This window comes from Papio anubis, chromosome 11, assembly GCF_008728515.1.
Source record: "Papio anubis isolate 15944 chromosome 11, Panubis1.0, whole genome shotgun sequence".
Lineage (NCBI taxonomy): Eukaryota > Metazoa > Chordata > Mammalia > Primates > Cercopithecidae > Papio > Papio anubis.
The window spans coordinates 106499547-106523484 of NC_044986.1; the positions used below are offsets into that span (position 1 = coordinate 106499547).

Genomic DNA, 23938 nt, shown 5'->3' on the forward strand with positions numbered 1-23938 from the left:
ATTCATATGTTGAAATCCTAATCCCGAAGGTGATGGTATTAGAAGGTAGGGCCTATAGGAGGGATAAGATCATGAAGGGGGAGACCTCATGAATGTGATTAGTGCCATTATAAAGAGACTGAAGTCAAGTAAGAGAAATGACAAACAACAACACAGGTAGCTATGAAACTTTCCATTTGTGATATAGTTCTCTGGAAAAAAAAAATCAGTTTCCCTTGATAAGTGATTACTCATCTTCCGCTGAGAGAGGTATTTTATATCAACTGATAAGGAAGCCCCTCTGAGAAAGATGATGTCTGAATACATGCAGCCAGCCTTGTGAATATCTAGAGAAAGAGGAGGGAGGAGAAAAAGGAGAGAGAGAAGAGAGCTCTCCTGCCTTTTCCATCATGTGAAGTCACAGAAAAGGTCTGGTGAGATATTAAACTTGCCATTCCCTTGATCTTGGACTTCCCAGCCTCCAGAACTAGAAGAAATAAATTTATGTTGTTTATAAGTCACCCAGTCAATGGTATTTGGTAATAGCGACCTGAAAGAAGACATCAAGTTTCACTTTCACTTCGGTCTCCTCCTACCCACCAGATTCCAGCCCTTTTCCATACAGCAGCCCAACAGCCCTTTTACATTTTTTTAATTAGATTACTCTTCATGTTAATACTTTCTGACGGTTTCCCATGGTTTTTAGAATAAAATTGAATCTCCTTATCATGTACAAGGTCATAAATGACCTGGTCTCTTCCTACATCTTCAATCTTATTTATCTCTCTGGTCTATGTTGTTCCCGCTATGCCAGCCGTAGAAATTTCTACACGGGAGCTTTTTCACTAGCTTGTAACCTCTGCTTAGAGCAGTCTTTCTCCAGATATTCACAAAGCTGGCTCTTTCTTGTTTTTTCAACTCTAAATCCAAATATCATCTTTCTGAGAGGGGCTTCCTTACTATTCAAAATAAAATGCCTCTCTCAGCAGGCGATGAGTAATAATCACGGGAAACTTACTATTTGCTCCAGAGTTCTGTATGGCAAATAGAAGGTCTCATAGTTACCTGTTTTGTTTGTTTACATGTTTTCTGTTATCACTTACTAGAAACTTATTCAGAAATAAGTTAATGTTATGAGGACAAATTGAAGCTGACTGTCACTCAATTTTTTAATTATTATTTTGTAAGGTCATAGCATCAAAAGATTTGTGTTTTCTTTACAGTGCACACTTATATCAGACAAAATCAAGTTTAGAGTAGCTAAACTACTCTAACGTATTTCAAATAAAGGAAGTTTAATATAGATATATAGGGGACTGATTACAAAGGTTATGGAACAGATGAGAAGTCAGCAAGGAAATTATGATGCAACCTACCATATGTAGAATGTTTCCATCCCTAAAACGAGAGGGACAAAGGAAGAAAGTCGCCAAAGTCAAGCTGCTGGAAGAATAGAAAATTTTTCGGGCATGTTCTATGGGAGCTGGAACTAAGGAAGCATGGCCTAATTGGGGGAAGCTGAGTCACAGATAAGGCACAGTTAGAGATTCAATCCAAAATAGGGAGAGGAGGAAGGCTTGTTTTCTCTTCCTGTCCTCAGGTCTTTGGTGGGTACCTTCCACTGACCAAACCTACCTAGGAAGGCAGAAAGCAAAGGAGCCAGGGAAGTGTAGTTCTCTGGAATACAGAGCAGATCCTGGAAGGGCAGGGAATGCATAACCTTTAGTGAGATTTCAGAAAATTTATGCTGACAAGGAGACATACTCCCACAATCTACAATTCAGAATCTCTTTTGAGAAAGCCTTCCTATTTTTATTGCCTCATAAACCCTTGCCTCTGAAAATTCATCTTAGGTATTTTCTTTGCCATATCCCTTCTGAAGAGTTTCTATAATCAACGTAAGAAATAGTTTCAGACAATTGTAAGCTACCATGTACTCTGGAACCACATTTGCTATTATTAACCCAAGAGGTCATGTGTTTATGGCACATTCTGGGGCAGTGTCTCTCAACCCTTCCAAATATAAGGACCCTTTAGAAATATGTATTTTTTATTAGAAAGCTAATACAAGTTTCAGGTAGAAAAATTATAAAATACATAAGACTGCAAAATAATAAACTTTTTCATCTCAAAAAGTACAAATAATTCTTTTAACCATTGTAGTGTGTATTTCTCCATTTATTCCTTTTCTCTCTCATATATACACATACATATATTTATATAGGTAAATATCTATAGCCATATACACATTTTCACACAAAATTTGATTTTTTTAATTGCATACTAGTATACATATTCCTTAACAATCTGCTTAGATCATTAAAGAATAATAAAAATTTCTTTTTATCACTAATTATTCATTCACAGAATTGTTCTACAGTGTTTCCATATGACTGAATGTATTATATTTTAGTATTTCCTACTATTTGATGCTCAAGTGGTTTCCAATATTTACTAGGGTAAACATTGAGATTAAAAAAAAAAACAAAAAACCTTTGGTCAGGTGCAGTGGCTCACGCCTGTAATCCCAGCACTTTGGGAGGCCAAGGCGGGTGGATCACTAGGTCAGAAGATTGAGACCAGCCTGACCAACATGGTGAAATGCCATCTCTACTAAAAATACAAAAGTTAGCTGGGCGTGGTGGCGCCTACCTGTGGTTCCAGCTGCTCAGGAGTCTGAGGCAGGAGAATCACTTGAACCAGGGAGGCGGAGGTTGCAGTGAGCTGAGATCGCGCCACTGCACTCCAGTCTGGTGACAGAGCAAGACTCCATCTCAAACAACAACAATAACAACAACAAAAACTTTATAAATAAAATAGCATATATATCTACCTTTATTTCATTACAATAAATTTCTAGATGTAAAATGTTTTAGTAAATAATATAAAAATTATAATTTTTAATTGTCAAAATATTCTTCATAATTGCAAATTGATAGTCCAACTAGCAATAAATATCTATTTCTTTACATCCACACCAACAGTAGATATGATCGTTTATTTTATTCTTTTAAGATTTTTTTATGGTGTCAACATTATTAGAGAAGGGGAATAAAGGACTTCTTTTTTACTTAGAAAAAGAAGTTTTTTTCCCACCACAAGTCCAGATTATATTAATTGGAATTTTAGTGTCAATTATTAGTGAAAATAGAGCCACAAACATGGGTCCACATCTTATTTATAAGGAGTGGTCCTGCAGCACTATAATACCCAAATTAGAGATTGTAAGAAAGCACCAACTTGCAGGTAAGAGAAAAGCATGCTAATGGAAAGCTTCAATCCTAAGAGCAGGGAGAATGGTTTCCACTTCATTGGTTCCTCCACATGTAAAATTACTGCATGCTTAGGAAGGTTTTCAGTCTGTGAATAACTCAAGATTTTCCACAGCAATAGTTGAGAAAATAAGATTTGCCCAGCTGCTATGATCCATCAGTGATATAAGGACACATGAAAACGGTTTTTGCTGAGTTTCTGTAATGGTTAGGGCTTTTTCAGTGGCAAATAACAAAAGGAGAATTCTACTGGAGCAGAAACAGTGGGATTGAGAGTTTAAATAGAGCAGGTACGTTTCTGTTTCTTCCCCTTTCTTTAGCTCTGTGTCCCCGTGTGTTAGCTTTTTTGTCAAACAATCTCTCTCCCTTTGTGGGGAAAGATGGCCTCCAATAGCCCCACGCCTAGTCTATGTCCCTACAACTTGTAATCTAAAAGAAAGAAAAATACCTCTCTTCCTCTGCATCAAATGCTTAAAGGAGCTTATTATTGGCCCTACTGAGGTCACCCATGAACGTGGTAAAAGAAAGTCACTGTGGCAGTCAACCCCTCTGATGTAGTTTAGATACTTGACCCGTCCACATCTCATGTTGAATTGTAATCCCCAATGCTGGAGGTGGGGACTGGTGGGAGCTGTTTGGGTCATGGGGGGCAGATCTGTCATGGCTGGATGCTGTCTTCGTGATAGTGAGTGAGTCATCATGATACCTGGTCATTTAAAAATGTTGGCACCTCCCCCTCTTGCCTCTGCTTTCACCATGCGACAGCTCCCACTTTGCATTCCACCATACTTAAAAGCTTCTTGAGGCCTCATCAGAAGCTGAGCAGATGCTTGGTGCCATGCTTCCTGTACAGCCTGCAGAACTGTGAGCCAATTAAACCTATTTCCTTTATAAATTACCAGTCTCAGGTATTTCTTTACAGCAATGCAAGAATGACCTAACATACCCACCAAGACCATTGCTACAGAAAAATCAGTATCATGCTGGTTATCAATTTCCTGCCACTATTCTTTCTAGCAGACCTCTCTGAAAACTGGTCAGAGTAGAAAAGCATCTACTTAACTGCTACCTTCTGGTGAGAAAAACCAGTAGGCACCAAAGCCAAGTATCAGAAATCAAGACATGAGGTCAACATTTCTATTTCAAAGGCTATTTACAGAAACATGGCTAAACACAGAGGGCCAATTAACTGGGTAACTAAAGAAATGAAGGTCCAGCTGGTGAGTAGCTAAAGAACACACAAGTGATCTTTTTGAATTGAGGAAGCATCAATTTCTCAGAAAGTGACGGAAATTTGCCTATATTATACAGAAAGGTCTAGTGGCCTTTCCATTGATACTTGCTTTGGTGAGGAACTGTAGACTAGTGTCCTCTTCAGTTGTAGCAATCTGTGTTTCATAATGTCAGTAGAAATAAGGTGTTTTGTGAAGCTCAATGGTTATAAATTACAATGGATAAAATTTAGCATAAGCAATAGGCTAATCTACTGAATATTCATCGATTAGATGTAAAAACTATGAAAAATAAAATTTTCACATACTCTGCATTTACTCATGTGCTCCCAGACTGTTAAAAATGAACCTCTTTCTCTGTTGTTTTACTGGCTTCCTTTGAAAAAACAGACATCCTCACAGAGTCAGGATAAATTCTCAACTTTCTTTGCACATTTAGATTTTTACTTAAGAGTTTCAATTTCTGTCGATGCCTAGAATTGATAAGGCCTTTTTACTTTCTCTCATTTTCACATGTTTCTCTTCTGACTTCTCTGGTTGACCACAGAGAATCTGAGAAACGAAACTGGGCAACAGATATCATATTTTTGAGGTGGGGGCATGGCGGCTCACGCCTGTAATCCCGGCACTCTGGGATGATGAGGTGGGTGGATCATGAGGTCAGGAGTTTGAGACCAGCCTGGCCAACACGGTGAAACCCCATCTCTACTAAAAATACAAAAAATTAGCTGGGCAGGGTGATGCATGCCTGTAATCCCAGCTACTTAGGAGGCTGAGGCAAGAGAACCACTTGAACCTGGGAGGCGGAGGTTCCAGTGAACTGAGGTCACACCATTGCACTTCAGCCGGGGCGACAGAGGAAGACTCTGTTCCTCCCTACCCCCCACCAAAAAAAGGTACCAGATTTTTGAAATCAGAATTTTGACTGTGAAATCTTGAAAAAGTTACTAAGGCTCTTTGAATCTCAGTTTCTTTGTTGTAAAATTGGGAAAAATATACTTTCCTCATCAGGTGAAGGTGAGAATTAAAATTGATGCCATAGAATGTTTCTAATACATGTAAATATAAGGCAGAACTTAATAAGAACTGTTATTTACAAGGACCATTTAACATAAGGACAAAAATCCCAATTGCATTTATTTAAAAAACAGGATTGGATAAACTGTAAGTTAATAATACTAGGTGTGGTGTGTTGATATGTAATCATTTAATTAGAAACCAGGATCTTAAAATTGGTTCATAATGATTGAAAAACTCATTGATACAATGAAAAATATGAGTGCAGCAACTTGTTTCATTAAAGGTATCTGCATTTGGTACAGATTATTGCTTTAAATTAGGTAAAAATAGAGCATGCATGTTGATTTTACTGTAAGCTGATATACACTTAAAATCTCAAATTTGCTTTTCCTTTACTGAATTTTGGGTAGAAAATTATCTTCTTCACCATTATGCCTCACATCACATTTCTTTACTGTCCCTAGCTAAGCTGCTAAAGAAGATACATGTGGAATCTGCCCAAATTCTTTTACCTCCAGATGATCTTTTAAATAGCATTCGACATAATTGAGTTCAGGTGGCAGCTGTCAGCGAGATAAATCTTGAATGAGATTAAAATGAATGACAGCACAGCTTGCCAACGTCCCATTGCCCCAGAAAGAAATGAGAAATTAATGGCATCAGCATTGGTGGTGTGACCAACAAAAATACAAATAAGACAAGGAAAGACAATGTTTAAACATGCCATGCATATTTCAGTGATCATAAATCTCTGGCTTCCTTTTGTACCTTTAATATTCCCATACTCCTGGGATCGATCGTGTAGAACCAGAACCGAACAGTACACATTCCGAGGCTTGCTGGGAAGGATTTGGAGGTAGTAACTCTGGCAATGGATCCTTCCTTGGAGCCAGATGAGTTGACGTACAGGAAGTGCTTACCACTACCTTGAAATAGATGAACACAATTTTTTTCAGTGCAATGATAATATCGCATGAGTCGGAATGTATTGCAACCATTAACAGATATCTTTTTATCCTCATACATACACACAATCAAACAGAACTCATTTTCATTTTGGGAGTCATATATCAATAACATTTCATTCTTCTGAGCCAAAAATGTGTCACTATGATCATGTGATTCACAAAATTCCCTTGAGCAAGTGACTCATAAAGTAATCAAATACTGGTTTTGAATATGAAGGTGTATTACTGTTCTCCTAATTTGCTCAAACCTGTCAGATTCCAACAATAAAATACTTCGTATGCTGTGCATACAGCAAGTACAGAGTAGGTATGGGGACTGACTAGTATCGTATCTTATTTTCAGTTGCTCTGATTCCCACACTGGCCAGGGTAGTAGTGAATGGCTATAACTGCAAAGTGAAATGTGATTCTTCGGGTCATTACATTAGTTTTTTCGAGGTAATACACAACTTCTTTTCTTCTCAAATGCATTAGTATGTGAAAGATTTCTGCATTTAAACACAATTGCATTTTTTTCTGTTGCCATTGTCAGAAATTCATCATAGATACCATTCCCCTTTGTGGATAGGTAAAAAATATATATATATGTGTGTGTGTATTTTTTCCTTAAGTTAAATATTTATTTGTAGTCTCATTCAAAACTATTAATGTTTTCTATATATATATTAATATATGTTTAATTATATATAATATGTAAATATAAATATATTTATGTATAAATATGTAAATAGAAATATATATTATATAATTATATATAATGATTATATATATTTAATTATATATAATGTATTATATATAATACTTAATTATATATAATAAATAATATAAATATATATTTAATTATATAATATATAATATATAAATATAAATATATGAACGTATAATATATTTATATGTAGAAAATATATTAATAGTTTTGAATGAGACTACAAATAAATATTTAACTTAAGGAAAAAATACACATATATATTTTTTATATTTATATTATATATTTACACATATATATTTATATTTATATTTATAATAAAATATATAATTAAATATATTTATCTATTATATATTTATCTATCATATATTAATATATAATATATTAAAATATTTTCTACATATATTTATATGTTACCTATGTGTATGTGTATTTTTCCCTTCACTTACCTACTTAATTTTAGTTCAAAATTGAGGCTATTAAAATAATGTATAATTAAAAGTATTCTTGATTTCTTGTGGTATTTTAGTATTGTTATTCAGATACATGTTTTTAAAGCATTATTTGCGAGTTAGTGGTCCAATAGGCTTCTCTTTTGAAGTTTTTCTTTTAAAAAACTTGTTGTCAGGTCAATTGAGTACTCTTCATATAATCAGCATATGTATTAGTTTACCTTTATCTCTCAGCATTTAATTCTTCAGTGCAAGGAATACTCATGTGCTATATCCTTGAATATGTATTAGAATAATCAGCATATGTATTAGTTTACCTTTATCTCCCAGCATTTAATTCTTCAGTGCAAGGAATACTCATGTGCTGTACGCTTGAATACAATTGAAACGGAATACAATTGAAAATTGAAGTGGCTAGAATATATTGCAAAGGAGAATTAGATGACCATGTCACACCACTTAATGGCCTGGATTTTTACCTTTTCATTTTTTTGAAGGACATTTCAACAAAGTGTGGCACATTAGTTACAATTAATGAGCCAATACTGACACATTCTTATTAATTAAATATTGTTCTGGCTATTCTCAGTCTTTTGCCTTTCCATGCAATCTTCAGAATCAGTTTTTTAATATCTGCAAAATAACTTGGGATTGGAATTGCATTGAATTTATACATCATGTTGGGAAGAACTGACATCTACAAACTATTGTCTTACTATCCATGTACATAGAACATCTATGTTTTGGCTTCTTGGAAGAATGATCTCATTATTGCTACATAATGTTATATAATGTTTCTTTTTATCCCTGTAATCTTCCTTGCTCCAAAGTCACCTTTATCTAAATTTCTACATTCTTTTGATTAATGTTAGCATGGTATATGTTTCTCCATGCCTTCACTTTTAATGTGTGTGTATATTAAATGTAGGTTTCTTACTGACAATATATAGTTGGGTCTTGTGTTTGTATCTATTTTGACAAACAGGTGAATTTAGATGATTGGCACTTAAAGTAATTATTCATATAGTTGGAGTAATATTTATTCATCTACCATATTTTTCTCTATTTTGTATTCAATACTCTTATATTCTTAATCTTTGTTTCTTCCCCCACCCCCCTTCTGTTTTTTCTGTCTTCTCTGGCTTTAATTGAATATTTCACGATTTTGTTTTCATCCTCTCTTAACATATCAATTTTACATCTTCTGTTTTTCCATTCTTTTTCTAGGGATTGACTTTGAATTTGCAATATACACTATAACTACCAAACCAAATCCTCTGTCAAATATCATACCATTTTATAAGCAACTTACATAACAACATAACTAACCCATTTCATGGGTAGTACAAGTACTGTAAGACAGTATTTTCAATTATTCCCTGTCACTTCTTATAACATAGTTGGGTATTTCTATTCCCCTAGGCTGGTTAGGTTCCGGGAAAATGTTTTTCTTGAAGGCAGGCCTTGTTAAGAATAGAGCGCTCTAGCAATATTTCAAAATGGCTACTTTTCCCCTTTTCCCTGCTGAAAACTGAGATTTTTCTTTCATCTTTGCTGTGAGAATGTGGGACGGCCCCTGAAGGGAACATTGACCAAAGTGTGTGGGCTGCCAAGGACTGGGTCCCCATCACATTGTTTTCTCTCAAACTTGTCCACATTGAGGCTGCAGCAATCTGTCGGTTACAGTTAGGATTCCTACACCAGTACTTGTTCCCTGAAGAGTTCCCGTTCATGGGCTACTTGCCCAGGTAAGTTGCGATACTCTGTGTCTGGCTGTCTGGCTGTCCAATGTTGGGGGTAGTGGTTTGCCTGTGACCCCAGTTCTCTAATGAATCTAAAAAGAATTGATTTTCAGTTGGTTCACCTTTCCTTCTATAATGATAGGAATGATGCCTTCCAAGCTCCTTACATGCTGGACTGGAAGATGCAAATAACTTGCATCTATTTTTTTTTTAAAAACCTATTTGACAGAAAATATCTCTTTTCACTAACACCCCTTTACAAAGGCTGCCAAAATAAGAAAATTTCCATAAAATTTATTTTTCTAATTAATTAATTTATTTATTTATTGAGACGGAGTCTTGCTCTGTCACCAGGCTGGAGTGCAGTGGCACGATCTCGGCTCACTGCAACCTCTGCCTTCCAGGTTCAAGTGATTCTCCTGCCTCAGACTCCCAAGTAGATGGGACTACAGGTATGTGCCACCAAGCCCAGCTGATTTTTGTATTTTTAGTAGAGATGGGGTTTCACCATGTTGGCCAGGATGGTCTCAATCTCCTGACCTTGTGATCCCCCCGCCTCGGCTTCCCAAAGTGCTGGAATCACAGGTGTGAGCCACCGCGCCTGGCCTAATTTTATTTCAGTAAGATAAGCGGGGAACTTTGAGAATTATTGCAGCAAAATTTTCAGGACAAAAGAGTACACATGAAAACAACTTGAACTATTCCTGTAGCATCGGTAAACTGTTTTCTATCCGCATTGTCCTTTGAAATATATTGTATGTACCACCAAATATTGGGTTAGGAAAACTGAATATAGTATTTAATTTAGCCACAGGAACAAAAAAAGTTTTCTAAGTTTCACATTTTGTTCCCAAAATACTGCTTGTTTGTTTTCTTATTTGGAAAATCACAACACAGGTGGCATGCAAAGCCAGAATACCTAGACAGCACCTGTCAAACCTACTGCGAACAGTGGCTTAGTCATTAAAAACGTGCTTTCTTTAAATCCATGGTATTTTTAATTAAATAAGAACATCTGGATTTCTCTACATTCTGTTGCCTTTTATACACTTGAGAATTTCTAACGCATTTAGACTGCACTTTATCAGACCAACTTTAAAAGATTGTCTTCAGTAAGAAAAATATGGTATAATTCAATGAGCTATAATAACTCTTCATGTACAATAGGGCTTAATTGAAAGTATCGAATATATTCATCCTATATTGGACGTGAATAAATAGCCTTGACTTTGTCCCAAACAGTTAAATAACTAACATATTTGTATAAATTATTTTTATAGTTCAGTTCTCAAATACTATAACATATATAATGATAACTAATGTACTTCCATCTCAGAAGCAGATCCTATTTAATTCAGACTTTAAATATTTCTTTTTCCATTTTGTAGTGTCAACCCAACGTTGAAAGTCAAATATTTAGAGCAGTAGGAAAAGTAGTAATTAGGTTCATTGACACAAATTCAACCAATTTAGCAAAGTTAGGAATTGAATTCTGATTTAAAATCTTGTATTTATGTAAATTTATTCCTCCAATTGCATAAATACATTGAAATTTCACTAATTCAGATATTTCTTTTCAATACTTTTAGTCCAATACTTAATTATAAAAGGCCAATTTTAAGTTTCTACAACAACCTGAATTAAGTCCAACCAAATGCTCCATCCTTTGTAATAAGTTACAGGCTCCTAAAGTAACTCAAGTCACAACATCTTTAGAGTCTCAGTAATTTACTAATAAAGAAAAGTACTTAAAAAACAAAATTGAGATATTTCTTCCAGCCTGGTACCTAACAACATTTCAAGTACTTGAAAAATATTCTAACAACATAGCAGGTACCTGGAAAATTACTGCACACAGGTAGAAACAATAACATATGCATTATTTCTTTCTTAAATAGCCACAGTTATTTTCTAATGGGGTATGTATCTTTTGGGCACTATACAAATTTTCAAACCTTGAAATTGGACTGAACATCACCTCCTTTTGCTATTCCAAATTTTCCCCAGTAAATGTCACTTTTGTGACAGCAACTACTAAAACCAGTTTAGCAAAGGTATGACGTCATAGAAAGAAATGTTATACAATCTAATGTTTGCATTTTAGGGTTATATCATGAAACACAATGTGAAGAAAATTAATTCACTGTGAACGATCATCCACCATTTCACTGCAGGATATTTATTTTGGCACAGGACAATCAATGTCATGTAAGGCCCAGTATCAAAGCTAACCATTCCAATTATTAATTAAGGGACTCTGGGCTGAGTTATCGAAGTATATCCCCACTTAATATCTTCAAATTTGCATACTCAATTTTGCTCTTATAAAATTCCGCAGTTTAACACAAAAGTCAGAAAACTGATTCTTGGCTGAAATATTAATGCATGCCAAGGTATTCTTTTTTTTTTTTTTTTTTTTTTTTTTTTTGAGACGGAGGTTCGCTCTGTCGCCCAGGCTGGAGTGCAGTGGCCAGATCTCAGCTCACTGCAAGCTCTGCCCCCCGGGTTCCCGCCATTCTCCTGCCTCAGCCTCCCGAGTAGCTGGGACTACAGGCGCCCGCCACCTCGCCTGGCTAGTTTTTTGTATTTTTTTTTAGTAGAGACGGGGTTTCACCGTGTTAGCCAGGATGGTCTCAATCTCCTGACCTCGTGATCCACTCGTCTCGGCCTCCCAAAGTGCTGGGATTACAGGCTTGAGCCACCACGCCCGGCCCAAGGTATTCATTTTAAAATTTGAGATGTAAAAATGTACCTGGAAATTTAGAAGACCATTGCGAATTTAATCTTTGGCAATTTTTAATTCTGAAACTCTGGCATATCTAAGTTTGACTTTATAAGAGGGAAAAACTTTTGTGATTTCATATATATACATACATATATATATATAGGAGAATCATAAAGGTGAAAAGTTGCTTAGCTTCTTCAAATTATTAATAGAAATACATGAATTATTCAGAAACTATGTACTGTATCTCCATGTTATAATACCTTACATTGAATTATACTTTCAGAAATAGACTCATTCTTTATCTAGTGAGCTCAGACCAGACCCACTTTCAAACATTTATAACATTTCAGTTGCTTCATTGAGACCTACCTATTTGTATCTAGCAAAATCCTTGGGGAAGGTCAATGTAGCCTCTCGCACAAAGTTCAGAATTTATTAAAGCAGATAATAAAGTTTAAATGTCTGAACTGCCACAACATATTTAGAATTTAATGGTAAATCATTAAACCAACTCGCTTTATTTATATGACTCTATGAAAAGATCAACAACAGTCACAGGACAGGTATTTATAGAAGTAGAATTTTTGTTTATTTGTTTGATTTTGGACTGTTTTACAGCTTACTACTTGCCATTTCAAAAGCTACTTAACTCTTCATATAGTAAGATCAGAATGCATTCAATTAATTTTATAAAATCGATTACACTTTAATTGAATACTACCAGGTGTAGTATTCTGGAATATTGTATTCATTAAATATATCTGAATTTTACCTCTCCCAAACTGACACCAAATATTTTCTAGACACTTTTCATTTAATACTTCACTTTTGCTTGTGTAAATTTATGATTATAAATTCTTAAGATTCCTGGGGCACAGATTTTATATTTTGCGTCTTAATTGGCTACAATTAGTCAATGAATAGAGATTTCCAATTAATATTCAACTTTTACCTTAAAACCTCAAATTCAGCATCAAAGTGTACTATCCTCAAATCACAATACTTAGTATCAGAGTGCCAAATATATATTAGCCAAATTCAGAATCAATCACTATGCTTCATGGACATTTTTTTCACATTGTCGTCAGCAGAGAGTAAAAAATTCTAATTTGTTTTTTAGATGTGATTAGCTACAATCTTGAGATTTTAAAACTGTTTTGTTGAGTCATTCTACTATAAGGTAATTAATTTTACATTTTTCTGTTAAAAAAAAAAGTTGGTACTTTTAAAGGAAAGCTAGCCGGGCTTGGTGGCTCACGCCTACAATCCCAGCACTTTGGGAGGCCCAGGCGGGCAGACTGCCTAGGGTCAGGAGTCCGAGACCAGCCTGACCAACATAGGGAAACCCCATCTCTACTGGAAATACAAAAATAATAATAATAATAATAATTAGCCAGGCATGGTGGTGCATGCCTGTAATCCCAGCTGCTTGGGAGGCTGAGGCAGGAGAATCGCTTGAACCTGGGAGGCAGGAGGTTGCAGTGAGCCGAGATTGCGCCATTGCACTTCAGCCTGGGTGACAAGAGCAAAACTCCATCTCAATATAATAATAATAATAAAATTTAAAAAATAAAGGAAAGGTATGCTTTGACAGCTTCAGTGCCCTAAGAAGAATCATACTTATTGCACTAAAGAAAAACAATAAAAGATAATTTCTCACTTCTAGTGATCTGAATTCTCTCCCTGCTTTAAATTAAGAGTCAATTTTAGACTTTTTCCCCCCTATTTTCCTGTTCATAAAATAAAGCTGGCTAATAGTTTTTAAATAAACTATTTTTTAAAAAATAGTTTTAAGACATCATGCTGTGCATGATGTCTCTTTCAAAATAGCAAAAGCTCCATTCTTCAGAGTCAGATTTATTCAGTCTGCCTCTGCATCCTCTGTAATTTCTGCCTGTCTCTCACTCTCAATAGAAGGGTGTCTAATGACTATCAGGTGAAATGCTCTCAATCTCTTTTGTGCTTTTATTTTCTTCCCTCAGATTTTCAACGTGTATCTGCAATTTTTTTTTTTCTCACTCTGTCTCCCAGGCTGCAGTGCAGTGGCACAATCTCTGCTCACTGCAACCTCCGCCTCCCGGGTTCAAGTGATTCTCATGCCTCAGCCTCCCAAGTAGCTGGGACTACAGGCACACACCACAACACCCAGCTAATTTTTTGTATTTTTAGTAGAGACAGGGTTTCACCATGTTGGCCAGGCTGGTCTCGAACTCCTGACCTCAGGTGATCCACCCACCTTGGCCTCACAAAATGCTGGAATTACAGGCGTGAGTCACTGCACCTGGCTAACATCTGCAATTTTTAAAGGCTGTGAAATGTAAATATGGCCAGCGAGAGAACGAAGTTTCCTCAAAGTTGTCAGAATGGAAAATATAGATGCAGTGTTTCTGTAGGCGAATGAATTTTTCTCATAGCATTTGATAAAAATGTCTGCTGTTACATTATTTTGATTTGCTTTTTAAAGAGTGATACGATGACTATTTCCTTTAAATGTCATAAATTGTATTTCGTTCCAATAAGTTATGCTTTAGGAATTAATCTCCTTTGAGACTAATTATTGCCTCTTTAAATAAAAACACTTTTTTTTTTTACCAGAATGTCTTATTTTAATGCTATTAACTGTTATCAAAATCAATATTATAAACTCCCCCCTCCACCCTGCCCCCCACAGTATGCATTAATCTGATACAAAAAGGAAGCTTCTGGTTGTGGCATGCCAACACAAGGTAGAGTCATCTTATTCTGAAAGCTCCTAATATACTTAGCAGCAAGAATACCTCAATCACAGGAAGATGAAATACAAGTGAAATTGGTTGCCATTTCCTGTAAGTTACAGCTAGAGACAAGGGATTCTGAATCTCCACATCCTCATATTCAAAGAACCCTGAAAAACCTCTTTATGAGACATTTATTTCTCAAGATGCCTTTGGAAACATGAATTCACTTAATAACATTTCTGTAACTTTATTTTCCAAACTGAGATTACAAGTAAAACTTGTAATGGTCATGCAGGAAGGCAAAACTAATAAAATAAATGACAGATGCTTTTATTTAGGTAAAATGATAAGTGGTCACTATTATAAAAGAGCTTTGACTACATTTAAATTTCAGATATATTTTACCTGGAGGAGTGTGGAAAGCAAGTAAGAACAGAAGAATAGTTATTTTCATTAAAACTGGGAAATATATTATCACATTATTTTAATGAATATGTAATGGGCAGAACTGTAGGCAGGATTTTCCACTGGTTAAGTCTGAAGGCATCGGAGCGCTAGACTTTGATTTGCATCCTGACTCTACCACTTATTAGGTATGTGACCTTGGGTAACCTACTTAAATTCTCTAGGACTCTGAAGCAATAAGAGATAATTATAGTATATACTTCAGCCTCATGGGGTTGTGGTAAAAATTAAATGATCTACGACATGTAAAGTACTTAGAACATAGTTGCAAATTAAGGCTACTCTCCTGAGAAATTTAGAGAACAGCTATAAAGATGATTCTATCAGTGGAAATAAGACAACTAATTGCAAGTTATTGATTGAATAACTACTATAGACAAGGTAGCATGTCTTTCATTTGGATGTAGACTGATGTACAAGATAAGATTGGTAAAATACGAAACAAATCCAAAAGAATCTTACAATACAAGATAATAATATGCATTGTTTTAAAGGCAAGCTCTGAGTCAAACTGCCTGAGTTAAAAGCCACATGCTGATACTTACAAGCTTTGTGACTTTGGGAAAATTTCTCAATCCCTACTATGTCTCATATTTATCATCTATCAAAAGAGGATAATAATAATAATTTACAGCTCATTCGGATTACTGGGATCATATAATATCAAATATTGATGTAGATCATAAATGCTACATAGTTCAACCAATAAAAGATGGCTTAAATTTGGTGGAGGAGGAAAAACTTCATAAAAGGTGTGTACTAATGGGGGACGACCACCGAAAGACAGGCCATCTTGCAGTCCTTACTTAAGAAGAAGCTTCCAAGGAAACTCAACTATCGTAAGGAAGACAAAGACAAGGATACCAGAGGAAATGTTACCTTCTGACACCTACTGCTATAACAAACAGTAAATACAATCTTAGTCCTAAGGCAGATAAACATAAAAATCTCACACTCATGTCCTTTAAATCTCAGTTTCTTTTACCCAGTATATAGTGTCTACTATCAGCCAAAAATTACAAATCATACCAAAACAATGATACTATGAAGTGTTGATATTAATAAAACCCAGAGTACTTTTGAGGTACAAGAACTCAGTTTGTAAAAGAAGAACATAAGATTTAGAATGAAAAATACAATTCGGAGGAGAATGCAGAGAGTCCTTGATGCTAAACTGAAAGGCAACGAAGAGCCTCTGATCATTTGGAGGACCAGGAGTCACCAATTATAAATATTAATCTTGCATCAGTGTGAAGAGTGGCCTTGTACAGAAGAATACTTGCATTGTAAATGAGCAGTCTTGACATCTACAATAGCCCAGAAGTGAGTATGGATGACAGATGTGAAAATGCAAAGATATGAAAACATATAATCAGCTGAGAAAGAGAGCTGACAGAATTTGAAATCAAGAGAGAATTAACAGTGTTAACAATGATGATGACAATAACAGAAATACTAGGGTCATGAGAAGAAGATGCTTTCTGCAAGGAAGGCAAGTTTACATTTGAATATGTGACTTGGAGATATGAACAATTACCTAGTGTGCAAATGATAGTATGGAACTCAAATGTGGAAATAAGTGATTGATTAGTGGTATTAAATACATATAATAGCAAGAATCAGGTTGTTACAATTTAAAAAACTGTAAAAGTCCTTGAAGAGAACTAGAATATATTCAAGAGGACAGAGACTGCATTTTGTAAAATATCTTTACACTATTTAGATCAATGACCAAGAATGAGTGACCAATGATTATTAGTTGCAGAAATAATATTTTGCAGAAGACAGATTGAAGGACACCAAGGAAGGTGTGGATAGTGAGGGGGGGGATACAAAGTACATGAGCAATGGTTATTTTTATATATATATATATTTATATTATTTATTACATATACATTATTTAATATATATATCAAAACAATAATCATTAGAAGAGAATCTAGACTAAGTTTATTTCATTTTTTCTTTTTTGATTAAGGTCAAAGAGAACTATGATGCTTGAAGACAAAAAGTATGATATGCTGATAGAGTAACAGTTTAAGGACAGTCAATGAAATAAATTCAAGGAAGTAAGATTTTGGGAAGATAGAAATGGTTAAGTTTAGTGGTTTATTATTTTACTGGGAAATAGAGTCTAAATAAATATATATTTAGGAGATTGTTTTTGGAGAAATTACAGTTTCTACATGCTTATAAAATGATGAAGTAATTTATCTGAAAAGTTTTCAGATTACATATTCACAGTTTAATCATGCCCTCCAAGATTCCAAATGAATTGATTCACTCACATATTTTTCACTCAATATCATCTCACGGCATTTTGGCATAAACAAAAAATGCAAGCAAGCAAGCATCATTTGGGTCCTGCTTGAAACAGTTGTTAAGTATTCTTGGAAATATTTTAAATAAATACAGACAAATATACCAAAGAATATTTGATTGGGTATCTGATTCAGATGGTACATGTGGATGAATAGAAGGGGTTCATATTTTCAGACCAGCATTGCTTTTTGGCAGCAAAATGAAAGTTACTGTTTATTTGATGCGGTGAATATTTGAAGAAATATTGAGCAGCTATAGATAATCAGGGTTTGTTCTTGTTGTCTAATATCACTAAGGTAAAAAACCTGTCTCAGAGAAAAATAAACAGGAAGGACGCTAACCTAAACACTCACTATGGTTTCATAGAGAAACACTTATATTCTAATTATGGTTAACTAGCAAACAATGGCTACCATTTATTCCTTTCCACAGAAAATTTTTAAGAAAACTAAATCTGCAAGACACATTTTGAGGCTTATCAGCCAACAAAGTCACCTGGATTTATTTTTTGATGGTATTGTATGTATGGAGTGGAACACTTGTATTTCTAAAAAGTGAAACAAGACAAGGAGAAAGTAGAAATGATACTGATATGTAGGAAGAAAACAGCAACTAGAGTAAGAAGAATAGAAAAAAACATACTTACTTGTTTTGAGTCACTTGGTATAGACAAAATGCAATGACAAAGATGATATCAATTGCAGCATTTTTTTTTTTATAGAAAACAAACCATCAATTACTAACCATTTTTATGTCATCAGTTTTACACATTTTGGGATGTTCTGAGAAATCCACATTAAAGGGCAGTGGTCTAAAATTCTCTTTTTTAGTTGTGTCTCCACGAGGCTTTGGTATCAGGATGATACTGGCCTCATAAAATGAGTTAGGCAGGATTTCCTCTTTTTCTATTGATTGGAATAGTTTCAGAAATAATAGTACCAGCTCCTCCTTGTACCTCTGGTAGAATTTGGCTGTGAATCTCTCTGGTCCTGGACCTTTTTTTGGTTGGTAGGCTATTAATTATTGCCTCAATTTCAGAGCCTGTTATTGGTCTATTCAGGGATTCAACTTCTTCCTAGTTTAGTCTTGGGAGAGTGTATGTGTCCAGGAATTTATCCATTTCTTCTAGGTTTTCTAGCTTATTTGTGTAGGGGTGTTTATAGTATTCTCTGATGGTAGTTTGTATTTCTGTGGGATTGGTGGTGATATCCCCTTTATCATTTTTTATTGTGTCTATTTGATTCTTCTCTCTTTTCTTCTTTATCAGTCCTGCTAGCAGTCTATCAATTTTGTTGTTCTTTTCAAAGAACCAGTTCCCAGATTCATTGATTTTTTGAAGGGATTTTTGTGTCTCTATCTCCTTCAGTTCTGCTCTGATCTTAGTTACTTCTTGCCTTCTGCTAGCTTTTGAATGTGTTTGCTCTTCCTTCTCTAGTTCTTTTAATTGTGATGTGGCAATTTTAGATCTTTCCTGCTTTCTCTCGTGGGCATTTAGAGTATAAATTTCCCTCTACAAACTGCTTTAAATGTGCCCCACAGATTCTGGTATGCTGTATCTTTGTTCTCATTGGTTTCAAATAACATCTTTACTTCTGCCTTCATTTTGTTATGTACCCAGTAGTCATTCAGGAGCAGGTTGTTCAGTTTCCATGTAGTTGAGTGGTTTTGAGTGAGTTTCTTAATCCTGAGTTCTAGTTTGATTGCACTGTGGTCTGAGAGACAGTTTGTTATAATTTCTGTTTTTCACATTTGCTGAGGAGTGCTTTTAGACCAATATTCCTGATAAACATCGATGCAAAAATCCTCAATAAAATACTGGTAAACTGAATCTAGCAGCACATCAAAAAGCTTATCCACCATGATCAAGTGGGCTTCATCCCTGGGATGCAAGGCTGGTTCAACATATGCAAATCAATAAACGGAATCCAGCATATAAACAGAACCAAAGACAAAAACCACATGATTATCTCAACAGATGCAGAAAAGGCCTTTGACAAAATTCAACAGCCCTTCATGCTAAAAATTCTCAATAAATTCGGTATTGATGGAATATATCTCAAAATAATAAAAGCTATTTATGACAAACCCACAGCCAATATCATACTGAATAGGCAAAAACTGGAAGCATTCCCTTTGAAAACTGGCACAAGACAGGGATGCCCTCTCTTACCACTCCTATTCAACATAGTGTTGGAAGTTCTGACCAGGGCAATCAGGCAGGAGAAAGAAATAAAGGGTATTCAATTAGGAAAAGAGGATGCCAAGTTGTCCCTGTTTGCAGATGACATGATTGTATATTTAGAAAACCCCATCATCTCAGCCCAAAATATCCTTCAGCTGATAAGCAACTTCAGCAAAGTCTGAGGATACAAAAACAATGTGTAAAAATCACAAGCATTCCTACACACCAATAACAGACAAACAGAGAGCCAAATCACGAGTGAACTCCCATTCACAATTGTTTCTAAGAGAATAAAATACCTAGGAATCCAACTTACAAGGGATGTGAAGGACCTCTTCAAGGAGAACTACAAACCACTGCTCAGTGAAATAAAAGTGGACATAAACAAATGGAAGAACATTCCATGCTCACAGATAGGAAGAATCAATATCGTGAAAATGGCCATACTGCCCAAGGTAATTTATAGATTCAATGCCATCCCCTTAAGCTACCAATGACTTTCTTCACAGAATTGGAAAAAACTCCTTCAGAGTTCATATGGAACCAAAAAAGAACCCATATTGCCAAGACAATCCTAAGCCAAAAGAAGAAAGCTGGAGGCATCACACTACCTGACTTTAAACTATACTACAAGGCTACAGTAACCAAAACAGCATGGTACTGGTACCAAAACAGAGATATAGACCAATGGAACAGAACAGAGCCCTCAGAAATAATACCACACATCTACAACCATTTGATCGTTGACAAATCTGACAAAAACAAGAAATGGGGAAAAGATTCCCTATTTAATAAATGGTGCTGGGAAAACTGGCTAGCCATATGTAGAAAGCTGAAACTGGATCCCTTCCTTACACCTTATATGAAAATTAATTCAAGATGGATTAGAGACTTAAATGTTAGACCTAAAACCATAAAAACCCTAGAAGAAAACCTAGGGAATACCATTCAGGACATAGGCATGGGCAAGGACTTCAGGTCTAAAACACCAAAAGCAATGGCAACAAAAGCCAAAAACTGACAAATGGGATCTAATTAAACTAAAAGAGCTTCTGCACAGCAAAAGAAACTACCATCAGGGTGAACAGGCAACCTACAGAATGGGAGAAAATTTTTGCAATCTACTCATCTGACAAAGGGCTAATATCCAGAACCTACAAAGAACTCAAACAAATTTACAAGAAAAAAACAAACAACCCCATCAAAAAGTGGGCGGATATGAACAGACACTTCTCAAAAGATGACATTTATGCAGCCAACAGACACATGTAAAAATGCTCATCACCACTGGCCATCAGAGAAATGCAAATCAAAACCACAATGAGATACTATCTCACACCAGTTAGAATGGCAATCATTAAAAAGTCAGGAAACAACAGGTGCTGGAGAGGATGTGGAGAAATAGGAACACTTTTACACTGCTGGTGGGACTGTAAACTAGTTAAACCATTGTGGAAGACAGTGTGGTGATTCCTCAAGGATCTAGAACTGGAAATACCATTTGACTCAGCCATCCCATTAGTGGGTACATACCCAAAAGATTATAAATCATGCTGCTATAAAGACACATGCACACATATGTTTATTGTGGCACTATTCACAATAGCAAAGACTTGAAACCAATCCAAATATCCATCAATGACAGACTGAATTAAGAAAATGTGGCACATATACACCATGGAATACTATGCAGCCATAAAAAAGGATGAGTTCGTGTCCTTTGTAGGGAAGTGGATGCAGCTGCAAACCATAATTCTCAGCAAAGTAACGCAAGAACAGAAAACCAAACACCGCATGTTCTCACTCATAGGTGGGAATTGAACAATGAGAACACTTGGACTCAGGGTGGGGAACATCACACACTGGGGCCTATTGTGGGGTGTGGGGAGGGGTGAGGGATAGCATTAAGAAATATACCTAATATAAATGATGAGTTAATGGGTGCAGCACACCAACATGGCACATGTATACATATGTAACAAATCTGCACATTGTGCACATATACCCTAGAACTTAAAGTATAACTTTAAAAAAAATTTTAAAAAAAGGACAGTGGTTACAAATACAGGCTTTTGCTTTAGATACACACGAGTTTCAGTGCTAAGTTCAATAAGTGCCTTCTGTGTAGCTGGGGCAAAGTTAGTAACCCTTTCGGCGCATCAATTTCCTCTTCCGTGAAAGACTCAAGGTTGTTGTGAGGATTAAATGAAAAAGCCTGTTCAGAGCCAAGTGCACGGTGATTGACACTCAGTGAATAGTAGCTACAAAGAGTCACATCAGTTTTGACAACAAGACATGTTCTATTTAGGTGGACATAACAATGATCTACCTTTAGTTATATGTTATTCCTTTAAAAAGAGGTAAACAATAGCATCTGTAAGAACCCCTCTTCATTTGCTTTGTGTGGAAGTAGACCGTTTAATAGTCTTTTGTTCCAAACTAAATAAAAGTATTTACTTAATTATTGAACAAATATAATATTTAGAAAATATCAGAACCAGTTTTTTGTTGTTCGTTTGAGAAGGCACCTTGCTCTGTTGCCCTGGCTAGAGTGCAGTGGCGTGATAACAGCTCATTGCAGCTTCAACCTCCTGTGCTCAAGTAATCTTCTCACTTCAGCTTCCCAAGTAGCTGGGACTACAGATACACACCTGGCTACCTTATTAAAAAAATTGTAGCAACAGGGTCACACGATGTCTCCCAGGTTGGTCTCAAACTCCTGGGCTCAAGTAGTCCTCCTGCCTCCTGCGATGGCCTCCCAAAGTGGTAGGATTACAAGTGTAAGCCTCTGTGCCCACCTATAACCAAATTATTTTTAAAAGATGATACTAAAGATTTTTCAAAGTATATAATGAGTATAGGAAATATTAGTAATATTAGTAACTATTCATTTTATACTAATAGTTGTCATCTTCCTTGATAAAATCTCCTTTCACCTCATGCTTATATGTTCTGGTGGCATAATAGAAGAAAAGTCAAAGGAAAAGGAAAAATAGGAGGCAACAATAGAAGAAAATGAGAAAAAAACCAATATTCATAGTGTAGATAAATGCTATTATGCAAAACTTTACTATGCTGAAGAAAAATGTTGACAATAAAAAAATTAGAATAAGTATATAGATTTTTAAAGTAATGGTAAACATGAAGGGGATATTTCTAGAGCAGCCAAAGAAAAGAGACAAAAAGAGAGAAAGCTTTTAAAATAACTCGAGATACATTCATACATCATTAAAAAGTGAGATCTTGCATTACATACACCAAACAACATTATAGGAATAATGCTGTCTAATTCACTGTAAAAGTAAAACAACTAAAGCAAATCAACCTTATGATTAGTGTTGCACTGTCAGTGCCGATGGTCATAATTATCATAGTGGTTGTGAGTGATTCATGCATGGCAATTGCCACTAAAATTGAAACTAATTATGTAGTAAGTCAAAGTTTGTTCCATTTAGGAAGTTTCAGAACATGACTGTTGGTAAAACAACTAAACATTTTATTAAGAAAAGTACGTTTCTGCTGACAAAGATAATTGCATTTTAGTATGTATGAAAAAATTGTTCACACCATTACCTGAAAATGCAGAGCCTGTAACAATTAATACAAAATTTGGAAATAGAGATCTGGATGATTTTGTATAATTAATTATGAAGGAAACATATGTCATTATAGAGATGTTATTGCACTATCATAAATACTATCTCACAGGTCAGTAGAGACTCTGTAATTTCAAAAAATAATAAAATATCAACTTTGACATTATACAAGAAAAAGAAAAACATATAAAAGATAAAGAAAATATAAAATTAAGAAAGTCATTGGTTTTTCTCTATGGAAATTATAAAACAGAAATGATAATATTTGCACAATAACTCAGAAGACAGTTATTTATGGACATTGAAATTGCTGATATATTCAGATTGCCATGTAAATGTTGTTAAATTAAATTAGCAGGAGGCCATTAGCCTGAGGTTGTCTCTTTGAGTTTCTGCAAAACAAACTACAACCTAACTTAGTATGTACACAAACTATAATAAAACTTAGGAGTATAACAAACAATAGAGCTTCAGCTAGTCATAGGCAGGCAACTAATCACAACATTCCGAAATAAGGCAGATGCCTAGCAGTATAGCCAATCAGGGGATTCCCTAAA

At 35.3% G+C, this 23938-nt stretch overlaps 1 protein-coding gene and 1 long non-coding RNA gene across 2 annotated transcripts in view; one reads left to right on the forward strand and one right to left on the reverse strand.

Annotated features, from left to right (window-relative positions):
- Positions 1-23938, reverse strand: part of MALRD1 (MAM and LDL receptor class A domain containing 1) — a 682023-nt gene that overhangs the window by 173937 nt on the left and 484148 nt on the right. Inside the window, exon 32 of the mRNA XM_031652710.1 lies at positions 6272-6429. Within this exon, the coding sequence (XP_031508570.1) occupies positions 6272-6429 (158 nt within the window). The remainder of the gene's footprint in view (positions 1-6271; positions 6430-23938) is intronic.
- The window catches only part of LOC110744203, a 54370-nt gene that overhangs the window by 24604 nt on the left and 5828 nt on the right, over positions 1-23938 (forward strand). The window lies entirely within an intron of this gene.